General features: G+C 25.6%; 1 protein-coding gene across 2 annotated transcripts in view; it reads right to left on the minus strand.

The window, feature by feature from the left end:
• The window catches only part of LOC107437396 (hook microtubule tethering protein), a 36,619-nt gene that overhangs the window by 8,307 nt on the left and 3,658 nt on the right, over positions 1-24,654 (minus strand). For both annotated transcript variants that reach the window (XM_016049381.3, XM_016049382.3), the window contains exons 3-17: positions 23,220-23,292; positions 22,786-22,836; positions 20,403-20,535; positions 19,013-19,080; positions 17,892-18,038; positions 12,794-12,888; positions 10,927-11,006; positions 9,129-9,193; positions 7,689-7,772; positions 5,727-5,769; positions 4,135-4,220; positions 3,520-3,684; positions 3,192-3,261; positions 2,244-2,322; positions 836-976 (exon numbers count right to left, since the gene is read on the minus strand). In XM_016049381.3, the coding sequence (XP_015904867.1) occupies positions 836-976; positions 2,244-2,322; positions 3,192-3,261; positions 3,520-3,684; positions 4,135-4,220; positions 5,727-5,769; positions 7,689-7,772; positions 9,129-9,193; positions 10,927-11,006; positions 12,794-12,888; positions 17,892-18,038; positions 19,013-19,080; positions 20,403-20,535; positions 22,786-22,836; positions 23,220-23,292 (1,380 nt within the window). The remainder of the gene's footprint in view (positions 1-835; positions 977-2,243; positions 2,323-3,191; positions 3,262-3,519; positions 3,685-4,134; positions 4,221-5,726; positions 5,770-7,688; positions 7,773-9,128; positions 9,194-10,926; positions 11,007-12,793; positions 12,889-17,891; positions 18,039-19,012; positions 19,081-20,402; positions 20,536-22,785; positions 22,837-23,219; positions 23,293-24,654) is intronic.

Genomic DNA, 24,654 nt, shown 5'->3' on the forward strand with positions numbered 1-24,654 from the left:
AATTTTCATCTGTATCAGACATAAAAATACTTTCTTTTCTCCTCAGTGTTGCCTCCCATGAGTTTTCCATGAGATATATAGACCATGACAATCCCAACAAAATTGCAAGAAATTTTAATTGGACTCTTTGGAATCTTTATTAGTGCATCATGTGTAAACATAAATTCTTACAAAAAGAAAAAAATTAGTGTACTTTGAAAATAATCTCCTGAGATAACACTTAAAAAAGGAAATTTAAAAAAAAGGAAATATGCACACATCACTTTTTTCTACACAAGAACATTTTATTTCATTATTGACAGTGAAAAGCCAGTCAATATCAGATTTGCGGCAACCAATGTTCACTATAAACTGGAAGCAGAAGGAACTGATCAAAATGGCTCATTCATGTTAAATTCTTAATTAGTGATAATAGATTAGCAAAAAAGAGATGTACCAATAGGGAAACAATCTTGTTAAACAATTGAAAGTTTGTAAAAGAAGTGAAATAATCAGATTTTTATTACATAATTGCATCAAGATGAATTAATTAGTAAAATGAAACAATGTTTGATAAAAATGATTTAATGATTACAAAATATTAAATTTAAATTGATTTGTGGTTCAAATTGATTGGTGGATTAAATTGATTAATGAATAAAAAAGCAATATCTTTCAAAAGTCAATTTACATTTTATTTCCTTTTCTTTCTTACGTTATTAAAATTTTTATAATAAAAATAATACTAAAAGATTTTGAATAAACACTTTATTGACAATCAAGCACTTTATTAAAAAATAAAAATTGTTATTTAAAAAAACTTCAAAACAAATGAAAATTTAAACTCTCTATTTACCTATTATCAGTTTCAAGTTCATTAATTCTGGATCTTGCATCATCTAAAAGACTTTGTACAATAGTTAGTTGTTTATCAACTGTTGCCCCTTCATTTATTTTCAACATTTTATTTTCATGTTGCAGTCTGATAAGTTTTTCTCTATAACAAAAAAGAGTTTGTAAGAAAACATAAATTTATACACAAGTCTGCTTAGAATTAACTTATTAAATCATGCATGTAGCAACTGAATCTTGATTTAAATTCTTAGTTTATAATTATTCAGATTTCAAATTAATTATCTAAATTCCTGCGCTAAAAATCAATTAATGTTTAAAATCCTGTGATGTCACCTAAAATGAATAATATTCAAAGCAGCGAGTCTGCCTGAAAGGCAAATGGAATGACGTAATTGTGTTGTGTGGAAAGTGCAATTGCACAAAGCAGAGAAAGAAATTCTTATCAAATTAGTTGTGGCCAGATTAATCACAGGGAAAAATGGTGAAATTTTTACATTTTATTTTTGATTATTTTTTATTTGTGTTTTTTACTGATGTTTATTTTATTTTCGAAAACAAAATTGGCATCTTGAAAACGAAATCAGATGAAATGAATGATTTCATTTTAACTTATGAGGAGTAATTATTAGCAAACAGAAGGTGGTAGGGAAATAGCAAGAAAAATACTCCAATAAATACAAAGTAAAAAGAATAAAGTGAGAATAGAAATTTTTAATTGGAATTCTAAAACGGCTCAAATGCAGCTTCTTTTAATTCAATATTAATGTAGAAATACAGTCAAGCTGCATTAAATCATTTTTTAGCAATCCAGAAAACCCGGAAATTCAGACATCCGGGATAATGATGGTCCCCAGCATTCCAAATAATTGGTTCCCTACTGTATACATATATATATATATATATATATATATAAGGTGACCAGACAGTCCTTAATTGAACATGTGCATGCTTTATTTAAATATTATTTAGTTTTACAGATACTCATTAATTTTACGTGTTTTAAACAAATGCAGAATACCATGATATGTCAAAACTGCCTAATATAAGTGCCTAAGTTTGATGAAAATGGTTCTGCACCTGAAATTAGTTTCTCTTTTTTTTAAAGAAAAAATTCTGTTGCTCATATCAACCAATATTTTCTATAACTATATGGAAGCCATCAAACTGCAAATTTTTCAAGGTCGCTCTGCTGATTTATCATTAAATCATGGTTTAGAAATCTTTTAATTTTACTGAATTTGTTCAGTAATTAAAAAAATTAATTTTGGTAATAGAAAAAAAAGTAAATAAATTTATAAAAAATTATATGTCTTGACTTCAGATACTTTATATTTTCCTCAAGAAGTAAAGATTTACATATCTACAATAAGAAAAACTTAATTGGAAAACATAAAGGGGAAAAAGTATACCTGATCTCGGGGGGTACTGCATCTAATAATTCATTGTCACTGATGGAAGCCTCATTACCAGCATTATCACTGGCACTTTCTGAAAAATGAAACAAATCCATAATTATTAATTAAAATAAACTTAAACCACTTTTATTTTTATTGGGTTTATAACTAAGTATAAGGTACATAATAGAGTACCCTAAGAAACTCATTATTTAAAAAAATTGGCAGCATGTGTTAAGAAAAACACTAGTAAAATGATTTTTTTTTCCATAGGAATACATATAAAATTAAGCCACACATATTCTGAATCTTTATTAGGATATCATTTATGAAAATAATGGATGAGATATGATCTGGATGAAGTTATGATTTTGATAATAATTTAAAGATGTTATGCGAACATATCTGGATATTTAAATAGTGAAAGAGAAAAATTTTGATAGCATAAAATAGAGAAAATATCAGGGGAAAAGTTAATGGAAAAAAATCATGGAAATAAAATAATGGATAAAAAAACATTGATACTTTGTAATAGAAAAGTAAATACTTAAAAATTTTTTCTTCTTTTTTATAAAAACAAAAAGACATGGAGAATACAAAACAAACAAAAATGACTTTAAAACTACATATTGAAGGGCACTTATTAAGAAACATTAAACAGAAGGCCAGTTTCAAAGAATAACTTTTATAAAATAGCTCATAACTTTTAAATTATAAATTAAATTCTACATTCATCAGACATCTGAAGGTTATGGCATCATCTTTACCTGAATAAAGCAATCTCCAGGAAAGATAGAATTAGAAGCTTCAGATTGCTTAAAATTATTTAATGAATGCAAACAAGGGAAAATGAGATGAAAAATATTAAAAAACACAAACTAAAACTTATCTGGTTTAAAATAACTCTTTAAGCAAAATTTAAAATATTTTTAATTATATTTTAATGAAAAATACAATTAATACCTTTTTGTAACTGCATGCACCTTAATTCTTCCAAACTTTCTTTCAAAGAATCCCTCTCTATCACAAGTCTCTATAAATAAGTAGATGTTTATTTAGAATAATTAGTTAATACACAAAAGTGAAATATGTAGAATATGCAGATTCTATGTTATGCAGGTGTGCAAATTTCTGGCAAATAATAAATTCTGAATTTTCTAAGACTGTATCTGATGAAAACTTAACTTAAAAATATTGCAATATCACTATTACTCAATTGCAAGAGTAATAAAACTAATTACGCCAATTCTGCTGCTTCTGTCTGAGCTACTGAACAAATAAAAAAACTGACCTCTTTCTCCTGTTGAATTGATGATAGCTTCTCATGTGCTCGCTTAGTTTCAAATTCTGCTTTGTCTGCACGCTTAGTTTCTTCAGAAAGATTAAACTGAAGCTCTTGCACTTGTTTCTTATACATATCTATTTGAGATTTCATTAATAATGTTTTCTTCAATTCCTACAAATAATAATAAAATATTTCTATTAAAATTTAAAAGAATATCTAAAGCTAGTTACGTTAAGAAAAGAAATAATCTTTTAAAATTCAAAATGTTTCTTTTACATTTCAAAGATAAAAAATTAATTTTATTATTTGCTCTAATTCTTTCTTTTTTAATTAAAAATAATAATTTTAACAGAATACTTAACATACAAGGTAAGGAAAAAAGAAAAATACTAAAAACATACAAAAAAAAGGTTTAGAAGCAAAAAGGGAAAAGCCTGAAAACAAATAAGAAAAAATGTAAAAACATAAAAAGGAAAAGGTCGATTTTCAACAAAAATCCAGGGGGAGACTTTTTTAAATGTTTTTGGAAAAAGTCTTCCCCTTGAAAAAAAATTATATATATTCATATAAAAAAAAATATTTATATACAGGTAAATTCATAGATAAAAGTCAGAAACTTACTTCCTCTTGTTCCATACATTGTTGCATATACTGAGTATTTTTAGTTTCCAGTAATTTTACTTGCCGTTTGAGATCACCCATATCCTCTGAAAAAGTTTGATAAAATTATTCTTTTTTTAAAAAAAAAAAAGTACGAAGAATACTTTGGAAAGAAATTTTAATGACTAAAACATTGATGGACATTGGTGAAAATGGTATTTTAATAACTACAATAACTATAAATAAATGTATAATTATAAATGTATGTCATTTATGCAAATTATTTACAATATTTTAAAGGTTAGATTACTGACAAAATGACTTTTTTAGACAGCAAAATTAATAAATCCACAGAAACTTTCCACAAGAATTGAAAGTAATAATTACTAACATGCAGATTAACTATTGTGATTTGTCTTAATCAGGGCCGGATTATACCTTTCGTAGGCCCTAGGCACAGAGCCGGATTATACCTTTCGTAGGCCCTAGGCATAGCCGTTTTTGCCCCCCCCNCCATAATTTCTTGTATCACTTTAATTTTGAATATGATTGTGGACTGAAATTTGTTATAAAATTTTGTTAATTGAGGATACTACCTTGCATGTCACTTAACAAACTATTGTTACATTGTTGACATTAATTGAATCTAATTCAGTATTTAGTGCTATTATTTTAGAACCAGCTTTTTTTATTATTTTAAATCAAATTGCTTTTTACTTTTACTGCATATGCAACAAGTGATAATAATAAATTTTTCAAAGCACCATTTTAATTGAATGGCATAATAAGGTTCATCAAATAATAATTAACATCACTAAAGAACAATTATCCAAAATAAATATATTTCACATAAAATTTATACGCCTTTTATGCTTTTTTATAAAAAAAAAAAAGATGATTTTGAAAGAATATTGCTTAACCATATTATTAATAAAATACATAATTAAAATAACACAAAATTTCTTCTCTTCTCAAATGATTTGCTAATGCAAATGAACCCTACATTTAGAAGGTGGAAAAAACAAACAATGGACAAGTTTGTTGCAAGTTATCTCCTGGTAACAAGTTGAATTACAAATAAAAGGGAAAAAAATATTTATAGTGGATGGCAGTATTATGGAAGTGAACTATATATGTATGGCAAGAAAAGTAAATAGAGTTGGTAAAGCTTTTTTACAAAAGGTAACAAATCCTTTTTTAAAAAAAAAAAACAATTAAGCAGAATTTATAGAAATAGATCTACATAAATTTTAAAGTTTTGTAATAATAGCTTTGAAGGGTTTTTGAACACAGAAATAGAGCTAAAATCATTTTATCAGCATTACTTAATTTTTTAAATACACTTCATACTTGCAAATACAACTAATGTCAAACTGAATTGGTTTTAGGTTACATGAAGACAATTGAATTAAGAAAAATTTAAAATTCTTGAAATTGAATGGTAAGGAAAGACAGAAAATGTTGCATGTATGTAGTAAAGTAGATCATGTAAGGTTTTTAGTTTTCATAAAGAAGAATACAGACTCATTTTATAAAATTGCACAAAACTAATTTTTTGAATGAAAGGAGAAAAAGAAACAAAAATACTACCCACAGTAAGTAAAAGTAATTACCTAGTTTTTTCTTGTAAGATTCTATAGTAGCTTCATAGACATTCTATTAAAAAAAATCCACATTATTTAAGATATCCACATAATTAGAGATTCATAAATAAATTAACAATTCATGCTTACAAATTTTCTTTAAAAAAATAACATTTAGTATTTTAATTAGAATTTAGGAATAAAAACTACAATATTACTTGCTATAATAAATAACAAAAGTTCAATAATATTTCGTATTTCTGAAATGAAGTAAGGATTTTAATTCCCATTCATTCCCATCTATCATTCTGACAGACAAAACCAAGACTGACTACAAAATTATCTGCTAAATAAATGTATCAAATATATTTCTCAAATATATATCTAAATGTATCAAATTTATTAATATAATTCAAAACATATTTTTGCAATATTACTAAAGGAGCAATTTGAAACATGCTAAATAACCAATTAATGTTGAAATCTTCAATTATCAATTTATTTTTTAACCTCACTTATTTAAACGTCATTTTTGATCTTGTATTACACTTAAAGTTTAGTTTAAAAAAAACTTAATAAATAAGTGAAGTAGGCATTTTGTTGGATTTTTTAAAAAAGGTAAATTTGGAATTTCAAACTGTAAGGCAATAAAGATAATAAGACAAAAAAAATTCGTCCTATTGTCTCAGCATAACTAAAACAATAAGACAAATTAATATAAAAGTTAAATTATTGTTAGATTAAATTAACTCAAAATTTTGAGACAATTTTTTACAGCAGACTGAATAAATATTATATTTAAACTTTTAAAGTCACTTTTCTCACTCATTTAACTCAACCTTACTCAGCCTGAAACAGTTAAAATTTTGGGACTATTTTATGGACAAAACTCTCTTAGATACCTGTTATAAATAGGTCGAGAGTACTGTTTTCTGACAGTAACTAAAAATTTTATCTCTGCAAAAACATAAACCTTATAAAAATTGTACAATAAAAAACCATTCAAAGAATTATGTAGCACTAGCAGTATAATTCGATTGAAATAACTAAGATCAGAATACACAAGACAAACATAATTTGAGAAGTTATTTACAAATCTATGTCAAAAAAATTAAGATAACTCTTTTACACTACAACACTTCAAAGAAGAAAGTTTTCCCGGATATGAGCTACATTCGTATCGAACAACATGGAAGGAACCAGTTTTTATATTCCAGGAAAGACACTAGTTTCAAGTTTGAAAAAAAACCAGAACCAACACTCGAAGGATTAATCAACTCCTGAACTGAAAAGCTATGAAACAAAATTGAAATAATAATTTAAATTAATGAGGGAAACATTTTCAGAACAAAGAATAATAAAAGTAGACAAAATTTGGACAGAAATCATAATAAATGTTATATAATGATTTCTACCTTAAAACACTAGTGGAAATATTGAAAAACAAATATACATAAATAAATAAAACGCCTTTTATGTTCAACGAGGCTTGTTTTAAGCTACTACAGGTCAGTATGATATGTGCTATATATTTTCCTTTCTTATTTAGCTTCAATATTTAAGGTATTCTTTTCTTCTCCTCTTACATACTGTAAAAAAGGTTTCACCTGTTTCTTTGTTTGTTGTTTTTTTTAATTGAATTTTATGCAAGCATATTACAAATATATTTTCACATTTTGGGTTTTCTCCTTTTTCCTAAAAATTTACAATGGTGCCACTGCTTCAACCTTAACTAGTATGGCTCAGTGTCTTCATAACTTTCAAACCCTTCCTTGGTCTGAAAGTTTTGAAGACTCAATCAAACCTGGTTATATTAGTAAAAATATTCCAAAAATTTTAAAGTAATTATCAAATATGCAATAACGAAGAAATTACAGTTAAAGGTTGTTTTACACTAACAATAGAAACATGGCTAAATTTATTAAAAAATTGTAAGTTCACTTTGAAAAAAAGTGCTTCCTCAAAAAAAACTTTTTATTTCATGTCACTTACAACTTTATCGGAAATATGACGAAGAACGTCTAGTTCATCTTTCATAGCTTGAGACTCCTCAGCTAGTTTCTGGAGTTCTTCATTCTAAAAAGTAATTAAGTTTTAAATAAATTTTATTATAAAATAACAAGCATTTAATTAGAAGATTTATTATGAATTAAAAAGTACAGTTTCAATAATATTATATTACTTATTGATCAATTTAAGCAAATATTACATTTAAGATCTTTTTAAAGCCCAAATGTATGCAGAAGAGAGTAGAAGAGCTCTAAAGATTCAATTTCAAAATATAATTTCTATGTGACAATTTTATCTTTTTAAGTTCCTGTGGTGGTAAAACAAAGCAGAAATTTTAAAAAGCAACCACAATTTAGTTTCGTTGACATTAATAATATCACCACATGATATAAGGTCTTTTATTATACATATTATTACATTATATTACATGCCACATAACTAAATTATGTCACTTTTGAAACCAAATATATTTAAATACTAAACAACCATTGAAACAACAATTTTGCTGGTACCAGAAAATGTGAAACAGAAAAAAATGTTTTAACCAGCAAATGCAGAAATTTTAATGTAAGCAGAATTTATTTTAATTTTTCTGTCACTTATTTGTATCACATAATACCAGGTTTTTAATTTATTTAGTTAAATTATTCCATAGTGAACAAATCTTTGAAATCATATTTATTAGACCAATAATCAAGTATGTAAGCATCAAATTTTCTAGAACAGGCTAAAGTGGTTATGTTATTAAGCGTCAGCAAAAATTTAAAAAATTAAAATTATATTTTCCTTCAAATTAATTTTACTAAAAAAAAATAATAACTTCCATCAAAAGCCTAGATATTGTCATCCGTGTTATAAAATTGCACTAAAAAATCTCATTTTAATAACATGAAACAGATGTTCTACTTTCAAAAAAAACATTAGATTTAAGATTTTAAGCAAATTTTATTAGGCAAATAAAAAATTACTGTTACATCTTCCTTACAGATAAAAATAAGTTTAATAATGCATTTACTGATAAAAAAAATCTTTTTTAACAGGCATATTTAATAAAGAAAAGGTTTCAAATTTCAATTTGAACAAAAAAGATATATTTCTAATTTTAATTAAACTAAAATGCGCTTATGCTTATTCAAGCTCTAGAATTAAACCCAAACAGCTTAAAATAATACAATGAAATAACTCCAAGAGTAAAACTTAATAACTACTTAAATCATTTTTATATTTTGATTACCATAAAAAATTAATAAAAAAAGGAGTTTTAAAGTTTCCAAGCATATATTATAAAGGAATAAAAGTTTCTAATTAAATTATATATTTCTAATTAATTTAAATTAAAATTTCTAATTAAATCAACACATGAGAAATCATTAGAATTTTTTTTTTTGCATATTTGCAATATAATGCACTTGCGTTACTAACCTTTTGCTGTAGATCTATTATTTCCTTACGCTGTACTTCAACTTTACCTTTTAATTCATCTCTAACTAAAATTGAAATAAAGAGAAAAAATGTATAAGTAACTAAAAAAACATAGTTATTAAAAAAAACGATACATTTAAGTTATCAAAATTTAACATTGATTTCTATTGTAACATTGATTATTATTCACATTGATTTACAGGAAATGAATATAATTTACGGAGAGTTTACTTTTCTAGTTGAGGTATGACTCTAAACAAAACCTTATCCTAAGTCCCATTTTCTAGAAATCTTAAATTCTATAAATTACAAAACTCAACAAATCTTTTCTGATTTATTAAGACTTGTTGTTCCTTGAAGGAATCATCAAAGTTGGCTAAAATGTTCCAAAAAAATTGTATTCTTCATTATGTGTTTTAGTCTGCCTTTTCATAAAATCTCTATTGGTTATGCAACAAATTGGGTGAGCCCTGATGAAAAATTTTATTGAAATTTCCATTCTGTACACTACTTTCCTCATGAATAACATGGGAAAACCTTTAACTCTTTCACTATTAAAATCACTCAATCCGTGTTATTTGAATATATTTTCTCCTTGAGTCGTTTAATAGAAAACAAATCCAAAGAGGCTCTTAAATAGGAAATCTAATTTCAATACATATTTACTTAGATACTATCTACAGTCATTGCATTTTAAGATCTCATTTTTAACACCCATTCACATATAAAGTACATAAAATAAGTAAAATAAAGTAAATAAAACATTCAATGTGAAAAATAATGTAATGATAAAAACAAACTTAACATTGACAAATCAACTAAACAATATATTGAATATGTGAAGCATTCAAAAATTTGCTGAAATGAAAAAATTTACGAATGGATCATCATTCAAGAAGTATAAGAAGCATAGAAAGTAGAATATTTTTCAAAGTAAAGAAATGATAAAAAAAAATTTTTTTTCAATACTTATTTAAGAAGCAATAAAAAATTTCTTGCGGTTAAAAATAAAGCATTTATCAAATATGTCATGTTGATGTCATGAATTAATTTTTTAATTGGAATTTTATGCAAAGACAATGTTTATTTTATACTCTTACATATGATATTTTTGTCTGAATTTCGCTAACAAAAATTATTAAAAAAGATTATGCCAAAAAAATGAGAGCTAAACATGCAATTTCTTCAAGCAATAGGCAATATCCTTGAAAGCATTATTACCTTTAGAAATAGCATTGATAATATCTTAATAAAGTTAACATTGACAGTAAAAATATCCAAAACACTAGCTTCTTTCAGTAATGCAGAGAGGTTTGGTAGTTAAATTGAAATACATTAAGCAATGTTTTCACAATTTTAATTTAAAAGGTTCTCAGGTTAGAGGCTTTTTCGGCAATTTAGAATTTACAAACAAAACCATTAAGAAAGTCATCAAGCTAAACCTGTAATAATTTTTTTATTTTTCATTTCTCACAGTATATTTTTTGTTAAAAAATATTTAGAATGAGTAAAAATGGAAACATTCCAATTATAACAGTGGAAAAATTTACTAAATGTATGAAACAATAATAAAATTTATAATAATTAATTTTTTAAAAAAGAATTTTGTAAACAAATGCTCTGAAAAGACAATATTGCAAAAAATCTTTTTAATGGTACGAAAGCACTTTGGTCAGTTTTGAAAGATAAAAATTAAAAAAGTAAAGTTTCCAAAATGAAATATTCTAATATCTTAATAAAAAAATCAATAATAACATCAAAAACATTAAAAATTAAAGGAATAGTTTGGAATTTCTACCTGTCTCAATTTTAAAGAGCTCATCTTGAAGTAACTCATGCTTCTGTTGCATTTGATGGAATCGTTTTCCAGCCAAAGTACTGAAAAAAAATTTATAGATACAATAAATGAAATGCAAATACTTACCAATTCAATCTATATTGACATAAATTTTATCACAAAAATAATGAAAACAGATACACTACCCATCCCCAGACCACACATCTAAAAGTACTGAAAGCTTAATAATTTAAACCTTAATGGTGCAAAAGAATTTTTAGTTTACTTCCCATTTTGTATAATTATAAAAATTAATTACAGTAATTAAACTAATTCTCAATATGACAACAATAAGAGTAATATAAATAACAAAATGATGCATAGAACTTAGCAAGTAAAAGAGCCACACCGCTTTTATGGTGGCATTGGATCATTACGAGTTAAGTTAATAAAGCAATATTTCATGTAAAAAGCGTAGACAATCTGCAAGTTGAATTTTTAAAGTACAATATAAAAATTTATTGAATATATTATTGCATCAGATTTTCAAATGAAATCTCTTTTTTCAAATTTTATTAATTTATTACTTTAATTTGTTTAACAGTCAATCAATATATTTTATAATTGGTTGTATATCAAATAATTGGTAGTATCAAATCAAATAATTGGTTGTACATCATTTTCATATTTTGTTTAGAAGTTATCAGGTTTTGCAGGCATCTATTACCCATGCCCATAACACAATAAGATTTTGTAAATTAATGAAATGACACATTTAAATTTATTTTTCTTTAATAAGGTGGCAACCTGCAATGAAGTATTACATTGAGAAAATAATTATGACAATAAAGAAATAGTTGAAATTTGTGTAATTAAAAATGTTTTTCAGTACACTGATTTCTAAGAAAACATATGCCAGTGAATAGCCTTTGGAAATACACAAATACAAAATAATGCAAAAATAAAGATTGTTACAAGCAACTTGAAAGTTGAATAAACATTCGTATTACAACAATATTAGTCTTGATTACAAGGCTAAAAATATGAATTATAAGTACAATGAAATCTTGAAATCTTCCAAATATTTCAACTTAGGGCAAAAACATATAGTACAACTTCTCATGGTTTTTCCTTTAATGACTAAGAACAAACTGGCTTTTTTGCCCTCAATTTAAAGTTGGGAAAAAACTGGCACTAATACTCAGAAGATTTCATAAACTATTATTTCCTTTGAATTTAGTAAAAAATACTTTAAAAATGCATAAAAATGGTTAATTGATTTTAAGACTAATTTTTTTCTACTGTTTTAGGAATGCATAACAATTTTCATAAAAAAAATATCATAATAAATGTTTTTGCTGTTATCATAAAAAGCTTTTATTTTAATGTCTTTTTTCAGAAATTAAAAATAAAAACACCTATTTTTTCGGCATTGACAGGGGAAGATTTAGTCAAAATCTTTTAAGAGCTACAGTTAATAGTGATCTAAAATACTTTTAAAAATGTGTATTTCACTTAAAAATAAATAAAAAACTATTAAAAGACATTTTTTATTCCAATTTGAAGTTTGAAATTTTAAGATTCTATTGGGTTAATATTTTAAAAAAGTAATGGCATATTTCAAAATTAATTTTAGTTATCGCAAAAATAAAATATTATTTTTTCAAATTAGTTCATACTCAGTAAACTTATTGTTTTAGCTATCTGATAATCTTGAATAAATTTCATTGGATTTCAGCTTACAGTAAACTTAACAGTTTACACTCAATAATTCTTCCTTCAGTTTAGACCTATATAGTAAGTAAAGTTTCCCACATATTGCAATAATAGGACGTTTAAAATATAACTCTGGTAATTTATGAAACTCAAAGGAAATATGCATTCTAACCTGGGATCTTCAAAACTCTCAATGTGGTTTAATCTCTCTAAGAGTTTCTCATTTTCTAACAATAAATTGTTCTTTTCTTCTAGAAGAACAGCAACCTAAAAATGTTTAAAAAATTTTAAAATGCAATATCATAGCATAAATAAATTTATATGAATACACAAAAGTTTATAATGAAATTCTTAACAGGTCCTAGCAATAATTTAAGTTTAAAAACATGGATAATTACAATAAATTATCTTTCACTCTTTAAAACTTAATTGTAAAATTATGTATTATATATATTTTAACCAAGGTGTGACAAAAATGCAAATTTTTTCTTCTGAGCCCACATGAAAAATGCATATTTAAATTTTTTATCAATTTCCTTTTAGTTTGTGCCTGCTAATTTATTTGGGAAAGTGAACAAAATTCCAAATGGTGATAAATTCTGCTTGTAGCAGTTAAGAAATGACTAAAACTTGTATTTTTATCCATCATCCACTTGCATTTTATACACTTATTTATACTGAAATTGATACACTTTAGCTTGTTGAAAAGCAGATGGAATTTTGATTAGAATATTGCCCTTTATCAAAAAGAGTTGAAGGTGAGTTACCTCTCCAAATGTTGAGCCTCTGAGTTAAACTGTACAGAAGTTTTCCTGCTGCATACTATTTTTCCATTCAATAACATGCAAAAACCGGTTTTTTGATGCAGGAATGAAAAAGCCAAAACCATGAAAAGCCTTAAGTGAACATTGTAATAAATGTTAGAAAGCATAAAAACAATTATTCACTGTCCCGGACAATAAATTTTGCATGTAGCTGCTAGGAAATGGTGAAATTTATATTGTTTTATGCCACAGAATAGCACTGTAGCTGGTAAAAATAGTGGTTAAAATTTTGATTAAAAATTTGCTGCTTATAAGCAGGCCATATGTGTATAACATGGAAGTAAATATATTAAAAAGCACAAATTACAACGTCTTTGTTTTTTTAGAATATTTTTGGCAAATTGTACATGCATTTTAACTTTTAGAAACATGTCCTACCCCTCGCTTATGCAGAGAGGGTAGGGCATTTTTGTTATTATTTTAATTCATTAATAAAATTACTATAGTTTAACATTCACCACCAAATATTGCAGATGCTTGATGTAATGAGTACATCGTATTGCCAGAAGTCTGTTATTGCAATGTCTCAAAATCATTGTGAAAATTTTAATATTAACTGTACAAAAATTGTATGCTTATAACAAAGTAAAAACTATTACCTTCCACTATTGAGCTAAATTTTTTTGGGGAAAGAAATACAATTTTTAGCTATTTAACAAGGGAAGTGCAGAAAAACCTTACCTACAAGAATGGTGGGAAAGTGTAATTTTTCTGCCTTAATTAAACCACTGAAATAATCATAGTATAACAATTTTAAATACCATATGTTGGCAAAAAAAATGGAATTTATGTATATTTCCTAATTTATATTTAATACAACATAATTTATTGAATTTTTAAAATGCTCTAAATACAAAAATTACTGAGCGATCAATTGAATCTTAATACTCTTTTAAGTAAATTTGTCATACTAATTAATAATCACGATCACATCTATTTGTCATACTAAATGAAAGATGATGAAAATTGATAAACAATAGAGTATTATAAAAAAAGTTAACATGTCAATACTCTAAAGGCTGAAGTTTCAAGTTATTTAAGTCAGACATCTAATTGGCATCACTCCAGAAACGCTCAGGAGTCTTGAGAATACACTTAATAAGTGCTCGAAAAAAATTTATTCTTTCTTTTTTTAAATCTATAGCATAAGTGCAAATTATGGTTGAAAATGGAAGAGTGAAATCTTGCAATTTGATAGAGTATTAAATTCCCGGACAATCCCTGGTTTTAGAGTAAAATTATGTTTCTCCTGACTTTTTTTCCGCTTTGTTTTCCCTGACTCTTTTTAATCTCATTTCCCTTAACAATTCCCAGTTTCTCTGATATTACTGGTGCATACCAACCCGACATTCATTAGAAACGCTATTTAAAAGATGCTGTGTCATAATAAAAATGCTGATAAAAAGAAAAGTTAATAAAAAAAGCAAAAGAGAAGCAGAATTTTTTTTTCTCAGGTCTGAAATGTAACTTTAATGTTGAAAATCACACTTTTCTAGGTTACCTGTTTTCTGTCTTACCGTACAGAAAAAAAGTGACACTAAAATCTAAAGTCTATCAGAAACAGAACAAACTAAAAAAAGTTTTCAATTTTTGATTAAAAAAAAGTGTTGAAAAAACGACAAAATAGACTAGCTTGAATATAATTTCTTAAAAGAAATCAGCAGTGCATAATTTATGATTCAGTATAAAGTAATCTAGTATCAATTTTAAGTTTCTTTTCACATGCCATTCAGAACATAAAACAAGTTTTAGAACTTAACAAATATGCGTAAAAACTATTTCAAATAATGGGTTGTAAAAAATAAGATTTAAATTATTCATTTCTCAAATTCTTCTATTCAAATTCTCCAAAGAAAAGCGTTGTCAAAAAACTTTTCCAAAAAATACCTTGCTGAGGGTCAAATATTCATTCCATCCTAAATTTAAAATCAAAATATAATTTTAATTTATTAGATTTTAAGGTAGGAGGGGAGTGCATGTTTTCTTTCTTTTTTATTATTATTTCTACTGTAGTAACAATTTTTAACATATCTGTTGGATATAAGCAAATTAAGTATGACTCAATGCATTGATTTAAACAGTTAGAAGATAATTTCTTAGAATCAACAAAGGTATAAAATGGAATACAGTTTTTATTTCGTAATTTCAAAGACAGAAATCATTTATTTAACTGATGATATTTTTTAAATAGATTATTCAATCTTTAATGGTTTGATTGGTTTAAATTAGTTGTCAAGTTCACTAGAATTTATTAGAATTGTTCGTTCTCTGGATAGCTTGCAATTTCCTATGCTGAGGGATGTGTTTTTTCTTTATATTCACCAACTTACAATAAGGATATAATCTACTCAACAGATTCAGAGAACGCCTTTCACAACTGAACAAAATTTTCACAACTGATTAAATTGAAGTTAAATAAGCATATCTAAAAATAATAAGTCTAGGGACAGCTAAACTCAGGCTTTGGTATTTTTCAGTTCTGTTCTCACAAAAGCTATCTAATTTGGCCAGAGAAAGGATTCAACCCTCCTCTTGTAATAGTAGATGAAAATGCTGCACAATTTGTTTGGCAAAAGTGAGAGGAAAATGTTCAGTCTTGACTTTTAGGATAAGAGTACTGAAAAAGATAGAGATTTGCCTGAGAAAAAAAACATTTAAGGGTGTGCTTTATGGTGAATAAAATTTTTTTTAAGGAAATTAATTTGTTTACCGGCAAAAGCTGAAAAAAAGTAAAATATTTGTCTTCAAAGAAAAAAAAAAAGAAAAAAGATAACAATATAAACGACAAAAATTAATAAATAAAATAAAATAAAAAAACTGTTGATTTGGCACCCTTATTCAGATAATACGCCTATGGTAAAGGCTATAGTTGCCATACTTTTGATATGTCACAGGATGTAAAATTATGCTAGAAGCATCAAAAGGTGATGACTCAAATGACAACGTTGCTATACCACAGCATTAAAAATATCAAAATTTGAAAACCCATATGAAATTTACCAAAAAAGGATAAATAATGGTGACTCCTTAAAAATTTAATTAAAAAAATATAAAAAGCAGGAAATCTGGCAAAAGGTGGAAAACTCTTATCCCTGTAATGAGACAATAATATTCGGAAGTACAGTACAGAACCCGTTATCCGGAAATCAGAAAACCGGCAAACCAAAAATCCGGAATAAAATTCGATAAATTTTCTCGCCATTTAAAAAAAAAAAAATTTCCTCATGAGATTTTACGATTTTTCTTTCCTTTTTTAAAGATGCTTACCTTACCATCATTTTGGAAATAATCATTAGTGTATTACTTCATCGTTTTTTCTTATTTTTAAGATTATTTCCAATTTTTTTTTTTAGTTGGGTTTAACAATAAAAAAACGGCTTTTTGAAGGGATTCAGAAAACCGGAAAAATCAGTTATCTGGAATAGCGATGGTCCCGACCATTCCGGATAATTGGTTCCCTACTGTAGCAGCAAAATTTAAAACTAAATTAAGAACCTATTCTTGTATTTTGCTGAGATTAATAGACAAATTAATAGATAAATTAACAAAAGAATGTTGGGTAAAATGGGTTGGTATTTAAGCGCATTTGTTCATTAAGAAATATTCATATTAATCAATTTTTCGTTAAGCATATCCCTAAGTTTACAGGACAAAAAGTCAATGTAAGCATAGATCTGTTTTTCCTAATCAATTGATAAATTGGAATAATCAATTGAAATAATCAATTTCATGGGGTTACTTATTTAAAAGTTCCATTTGCCTTTGTGAATTGTTATTTTAACAGTTTTACTGTACATATTTTTAATAATACTAAAATATCTGAAAGTATTATTCTCCTCTTCCCTATATATCTATGTCACAGCGAAAGACCGAAATCGGTGGTTGTTGACTTTCACTGGTGAATATCGACAAACACCAAATACGTCGGTAAAAGATCGAATATTTCATTACATTCTTGTACATTCGGACCCTCACCGGTGTATGTCAACAATCACAGATATGCTTTGGTGAATGTCCGAAATATTTATTACATTCGATTTGATATGAATTTATTCGTGGATATAATTACATTTATTCGATATTTTAACCCTACACTGATGTTTTTTTAANTTAAGGTCAAGCGCCACTGCCCAGTATGCATTTAACCGCTACGCCGAACACTAATTTTTCTCCAAATCTATCCTCGACAGATATTAAAATATCGAATAAATAAAATAATATCAACAAATAAATTAATATGAAATCGGTTATAACAAATATTTCGGACATTCTCCAAAGGGGCTATGTGATTGTTGACATTCACCGGTGAGAGTCAGAAATAATGGTATTTAGCAAATATTTCTGACATACACCAAGCGACTACGTGATAGTTGACAATCACCAATGAATGTCGACATTTTCCAGATTTCTGTGCTTCACCGTAACATATATATTTATATTACTTACTTGCATATCAAGTTCATGACAACGCTGAGTAATTTGTTCTTTTGATTCTTTAGTAGAATGCAAATCTTCAGTGAGGTTTTTTACTTCATCACGTAAATTAGTAAATGTGTCTTGTAAATCAACAGCAGGAATATCTTTTGTCATCAGCTGAAATCAAAAAAAAGTTAGTTTAACACAGAATGACAACTGCAACATAAATAAATTGATGTACCATAAAAAATTGAGCCCCACACGAATACTGAATTAAATTCCTAATTTGTGAAAAATAATAAAATTTGAGAAAAAAAATTATAAAACTTATAACGTGAAATTTATCCACTGTACAAATTTTTTTTATTAAAATACAAGAAAAATAACTTAATTTCAAATTAAAGGTTTAATAAAATGGAGTGTTTAATGAACAAAACAAATATTTAACTTGAAAAAATATACTTTTGACCACCCTGCACTACAGAAAAGATGGAATTAGTCTAACTTTTAAAAGAGTCTTTACTTGTGAAAGTATATGATTAAATGTTATAACTATTAATTTTTAAAAATCTGTAAAAAAAAATTTTATTTTTTTACAAAGCAGATATAAAACACTTATCTTTCGGGTACTATACTAAATGTATTTAATTTAAATTTAAGCTATTCTTATAATACTTCTAAACATTTGCATGGGTCATTTTTAGTTTCTTCTATTTTATTGTTTCTTCAATTTTTTTCCCAGTTACTTCCTGGTAGAAATAGGATTCTTTCAGAGGAAATGCCAACCATATAACTAGACAAAATTTTGAGACAACACCTTTGGTTCAGTTTGCAACAATTGTGTTGTAAATTCCTCACAGTTTTTTTGGCAGTCTTTTATCAACCTACCGGCTTGTCAATATTTTTTTAAAGAGTAGTTTTTTTCAAAAAAAATTAGTCGCCAGTTTTTTTAAAATAGTTGCTTTTTAGCTATTTTTTTAATAAGAAATAGCAGTTATAGTTGCCTCTCCTTGGTTTCAGTAGTAAATAGTCGTAAGTGGTGGCCCTGATTTATGCTACATAGTTACGGATTTTTTTTTTTAATAAAAAGATATTTGATATTTTCAAATTTACAAGATACAGATAATAGTATTAATTTTTAAATAATTTACCTCTTGAATAGAATTCATAACATGATGCTGAATATCAGTTTCCAAGTCCATAATAGCCTGAATGTATTCTACAGGAAAAGAAATATAAAAATGATAAAACTTTTGAATAATTATTTAGAATAATGATTTTTTTTTTATCATAATTGAGAATAATTAATTTAAACATTAGTTTGAAAAATAATTCGTAAGATTCTCTTAACTCTTTAAATGCACATATCTACATTTTTAAAGGTAAAAATACATCACATTAATTCTGTTGATTAAACATTTTTCATTTTGTTTAAAAACAAAACTTATTATTTTTATCTTTAATATTGTTTTTTTTTTTAATTCCTCATAATTATAAAGTTTTGACAGGCTTATCCAAAAAATGATATATTTACTAAATAATCCATATTTTAACAGCTTATAAACGTGAAATTCAGATAGGTTAAAGAAAAATTATTAAAATGGATGAATCAGCTGATTAAAAAAAATCTATTTTTACCACTTGACGGGAATAATTTCAATAAAAAGTAAATTATAAAACAAGTAAAATTGAGTTTGTGCAGTTTTTATAAGAAATTTTTCTTTAAATTTATTACAAATTGAAAAAGAAAATCTTTAAAAAATTTCATTGAATCCATTTAGTTTACTGTAAAAAAAAAAAAATATTCGATTTTAAAATTATTTTGCAAATCTTAAATAATAACTTATATCAATATTTCTAGAAAAAACATTTTTTGGAATTTAAATTTTTAATAATATTAATATTCAATGTAAATTTTGGATTAATATTAATGAGCATTTTAAGCCACTAAAAACTTGAAATCTCCTTAATGTTGGTCAAATTACGAAGTCAGAGGATTGAAATGAGAGAGTGATTTCAATTATTATAATAATTGAACCAATAATTTTTAATCTTCAAAACGGTGTAAGCAAAAGCAAGGGTTTGAGCATTTTTTGATTTTTTAGTCCAGATTCAACTGTTGTAAAATAACCAAGAAAGTTTTTATTTAACTGGAAAAAAAGTAACAAAAAAAGTGCATAAAAACGAAGTAATTCTGTCTGAAATAGTTTTGAATCTGAATATAGATGGCAGCACAGTCATGTGATTGATAATTGCTCCTTTTTACGTTTCATGTTTAGTTCTACGTGTGTCTATGCCTCAATAATTCAAACTGGCATAGTAATTTATGAATAATTGTTTCCCCAAGGAATCTTATTCAGGAAGTTTCTTAACACTTTCTTAATTTGCTTTCCTTTAAATCACATTTAAAAGGAAGTAAGAATTTTACTAAATAATACAATACTTTAATTTTTTTTCAAATTTTTATTTATTAATTTCAACTAAAAGTGTCATAATATTGAAAATTAATCTAAACATAATTTCTTTCAAAATAATTCCTACCATATTTGCGCTCACAATTAACAGCTATGCCTAGAACTAGTTGTAAAAGTCGCCCAAGTTCTTCAGAATCATTTTTTTCGCCAATAGCTGTAACATCTGGCATTCGAAAGCCTGTAATTTGTTGCCCAAGGATCTATAAATGATAAAAGAAAATATAATTTTAGAAAGTTTCAAGAAATATTTGTTATTTTTTTAAGTATAATAATTTCTAGTAGAAACATCGTAGAAAAAAATAAAAAATTAAACTCTGGTAGAAAAAAATTTTAATGAAAGGGACAACAGAAATTGCATGAATGTGCATAATAAAAGTATGTTACTTTCTGATTTGCTGCAAAAATGAAAATAAAAGATTTACCAAAAAAAAATTAGATAGAGAAAGAGAGATAGGAAAAAGGGAGAGCATTTATTTGATTATTCTCAATTTACAATTTTGAATTTGTTACCACATTAACTGCGACTCAAAAACTTGTCTCTTCATGCTATATTTTAATAAAAAATAATAGATAAAAATAAGAACAAAAAGTATGATTTTTGAAGTAAACAATCTTATTTAGGTAGACAATTTTAAATACTTTTGTTGCATTTAGTTTTGAATGAATCCCTGGTTATCACAGAATTCTTGCAGAAAATGAAATCAACATGTAGGCTGAACTGACAAATATGATGCTCGTTGTTTTAATTTAATTTTTAAATACAGATAGACCATGGCTTTTACAAGAAATTAACGTAAAAAAATGGAAAACAGAACAAGTAGCAATTGTTGTTTCTAGAAAAATATCCATAAGCATCTGTTTGACAAATTTATTTTAAATCTATTTTAGTATCAAGTTATATTTTTTTAAAACTTGCCTATGAGCTGAAAAATATTAATGATCAAAACAAAATAAAATATATATCTTTTATTAAATAGGTATACTTCACAATATTAAGGTATTAAGGATTCTCAATTTATAAAAGAGTCTTTCTCCTCATATTCTTCATTAGTGCAAATATTTATGCTAAACATTTAGTAATTTTAAGTTAATTGTAAATTTTGTGCTTCTTTATTTTCTTGTTTATCTTTATGCTGGGTTTGATTCACAGCAAATCTTTTATCTGAATCATTTGAATTTGAATTTTTTATCAGAAAATCTTGCGAAAAAGTTCAAATGAACTTTTAAATCACATGCAAAAAGGGAAACGTTAGTACTTACAATTGCTCTATTAAATAGGTCAATGGAATAATGTGGTTCACACAGTTAGTAAAGCGAAAACTTTAAAATCTTAATTCATGGATACTTGAATCGAAACATAAAATAAAAAATGAGGAATTGAATAATTAAGTGCGAGAGAAGGTGTTTAATGTTTAAGAAAGAGAATTTAGATAAAGAAATTACACAAAAATATCAGTTAAAGCTTTTTTCTATGTTCCACACACATATATATGAATATATACATTGCATGAAATATGCGATCTACGTGTGAAGAACACAAAAAAATTTTATTTAAATTAAGTTTAAATATTTAGTAAAATTAATATCTATTTCTATCTACAGCAGTTGATATATTTCAGTAAATGTAAAATGTATTTACATATCAAAACAATAGGCCTTAATTCTGATTCAAGGTTTTACGCTATTTTACTAAAAGATGAAAAAGTATTGAAAACAAGATGAAATCAATTACCTAATTCTCAGTTACTAAATGCCAAAAAGAGAAATATGTAAACAAAAAGAACTTAGGAGTCAGTTTATAATTCTGATGGAACTTTTATAAGATTTTAAAGAAGCCGTGTAAAACTTTTTAAGATGCAAGTTTTCAACAAAACACAAACATAGATTCAGTAATTTTTTTTTCTTCAAGAAACTCACATTTAGACATCTAATGTATAGGTTATTATGACCTATTTATTAAATTACTCAATGAAAAATGTAGAGAACTCAAATTTAAATAAATAAGTATTATCCTGATATTTTTAAGTATTGCTTAAATATTTTTTTTTTCATTATTTTTTTTTACAAATTTTCATACAAATACAAATTAATAATTTTTTTTATAAAAATGTACTTTCCTCTTGTTTTACTTATTTATATCATATAAAATAATTTCTTATCTTTCTGTATATTCTTTCATTGAACTAAATTTAATAAGCTTATTTAACCAAAAACAAGCTTATTAAGTTTCTCTTACATATGATTTTTTGAAATTAATAGATATCTAACTAGAATTAAAACTGATAGATATTTCATAAGAAATTATATATAGTTTAAAAATATGGAATAGAAATGTAAATTGAACTGACTATGAAAGGATATTCCATAGATAAATTTACTTTCAAAAGTTTAATTTTAATAAATAAATTTTCAACACAACTACAACTCAAAGAGCTTTTTAAAAAAATAACCTCATTGTAGTAGTCCAAAACTCCTTTTAGCACTTTTTTCAAGTTGCTCACCTTAAAAAGAAATAAAATTAAAACTAATTACAAATAACTCAAAAACAAAACACATGGCAAAAACAAAAAGTTTAGTACTAGGTGTAATACATAAGTGTATTACAAGCTTGTAAAATTATTAAATATAATATATATCAGAATAAAACACATTCATATGAACAAATATGATCTAATCACATAAAACTTAACTATTTATTTAAATAATACAATTAATTAAATAATACAATTTAAATAAAGAAAACAATTATAATTTATTTTATAACATGAAATTTAAAATTAAAATTTTGGAGCACTTGTAAGCCCATTTATATTAATTAAATAATAACACAGAATTATTTAATCATAAATCACAGAAAAGAGCAATCTATATTTTCAGTATTTACTTTTAAGCGCCAATTAGAGCCAGCATCAGTCTTTATTTTTGCAAGCCAACCATCATCAAAAAATTCTTGATCGCTAAAATTTGCATAAATTTAATAAATATACAAAAAGGTAAAAGGTACAATGTATTATAACTATATAAAAAAAAATTATTCAAAAAGAAACTTCAAATACAAAGCTAAGAAAATACCCCAAAGAAGCTCAACTATATTACATCACTAAATTTTTATAATATATAAGTGTACTATAGATTATAAAAATATGGATATAAAAGTGTACTATTATCTGAACAAAATTTTATTTTTAATTTCATTGCTAAATACTGTTAACTCTCACTACAGTATCCAACACAACAATAATATCCCTAACAATGGTCTGTGTGGTCCCTGTGAACATGCATATACCCTAATGCAAATCCGTCAAAATAACAATGCACTGAATAACAGTAAACCACTGTTAAACAAAGCTCAATCAAATTTGGTTTGAAAGAAAAAAGTTTTTAAATTTCATCTTTTGCTTTTCTCCCTTAGTGAGAAACAAGTCAACGCTTATTTATGAACACCCTATAGATACTGAACTCACTTTTTCTCTTTTGAATTTTGCATTAATTCATTTCTATTTCCTATGGTCGTTTTAAGGGCTACTAGGGCAGGCTTTCTTGAAATAATTTACAAAAATCTAAAATTGAGGGTAGGACTGATAATACAAATAATAATGTGTCTTGATAAAAGAAAAAGAGATCCTTAAAAAGTCTCTAGGTCTATACGAGAATCTGAACACCAAAAAATATTGAAAAATTATTAAAATATTTTGCTTCTTCTAAGTCGCATTAAAACATAAAATGAACTTGAGATGGTTTAGAAAAAGATTTTCTTAATTCAGCATACAAAAACTAGAAAACACTTGCAAGTGGAAAACTAGCCAGGAAAAAACTTCTTGGCCAGGGCCAAGCTATTAAGCTAATGAAGGTAAAAAAGAAATGGAAAAAACAAAATGACATTGGTAATGTTGAAAGGGCTAAAATAGTTTTTTGCTAGTTTTATTAAAGGTAAAAATTATAGAAATAATTCATTTACATTTTCTGTGTTGTATGAGCAAACATCCAATTTATTTTTCAACTATTCATATTCTGCTCATCTACAGTCATAACACTCTAAAAATATTGACTTTGCTAATGTTGAAAGAGTAAAAATACTCTTTGACAAATTTTATAAAAGGTCAAGATTATAGAAATAATTTGTTAAAGTTCTTGTGTTGAGTGTTATATGAGCAAATATTCAATTTATTTTTCAACCATTAATATTCTGCTCACCTACAGTCACCCTAAAAAGTTTTAATGTCTAGAAACAATACATGCATAAAAAAATAATAAAATTTAAAAAGTTTCTAAGTTATCAAAAGTTAAGTTAAAATAAAGATCAAAAGAATAAATATGTA

This window comes from Parasteatoda tepidariorum, chromosome X2 (genome assembly GCF_043381705.1).
Source record: "Parasteatoda tepidariorum isolate YZ-2023 chromosome X2, CAS_Ptep_4.0, whole genome shotgun sequence".
NCBI classification, from domain to species: Eukaryota; Metazoa; Arthropoda; class Arachnida; order Araneae; family Theridiidae; genus Parasteatoda; species Parasteatoda tepidariorum.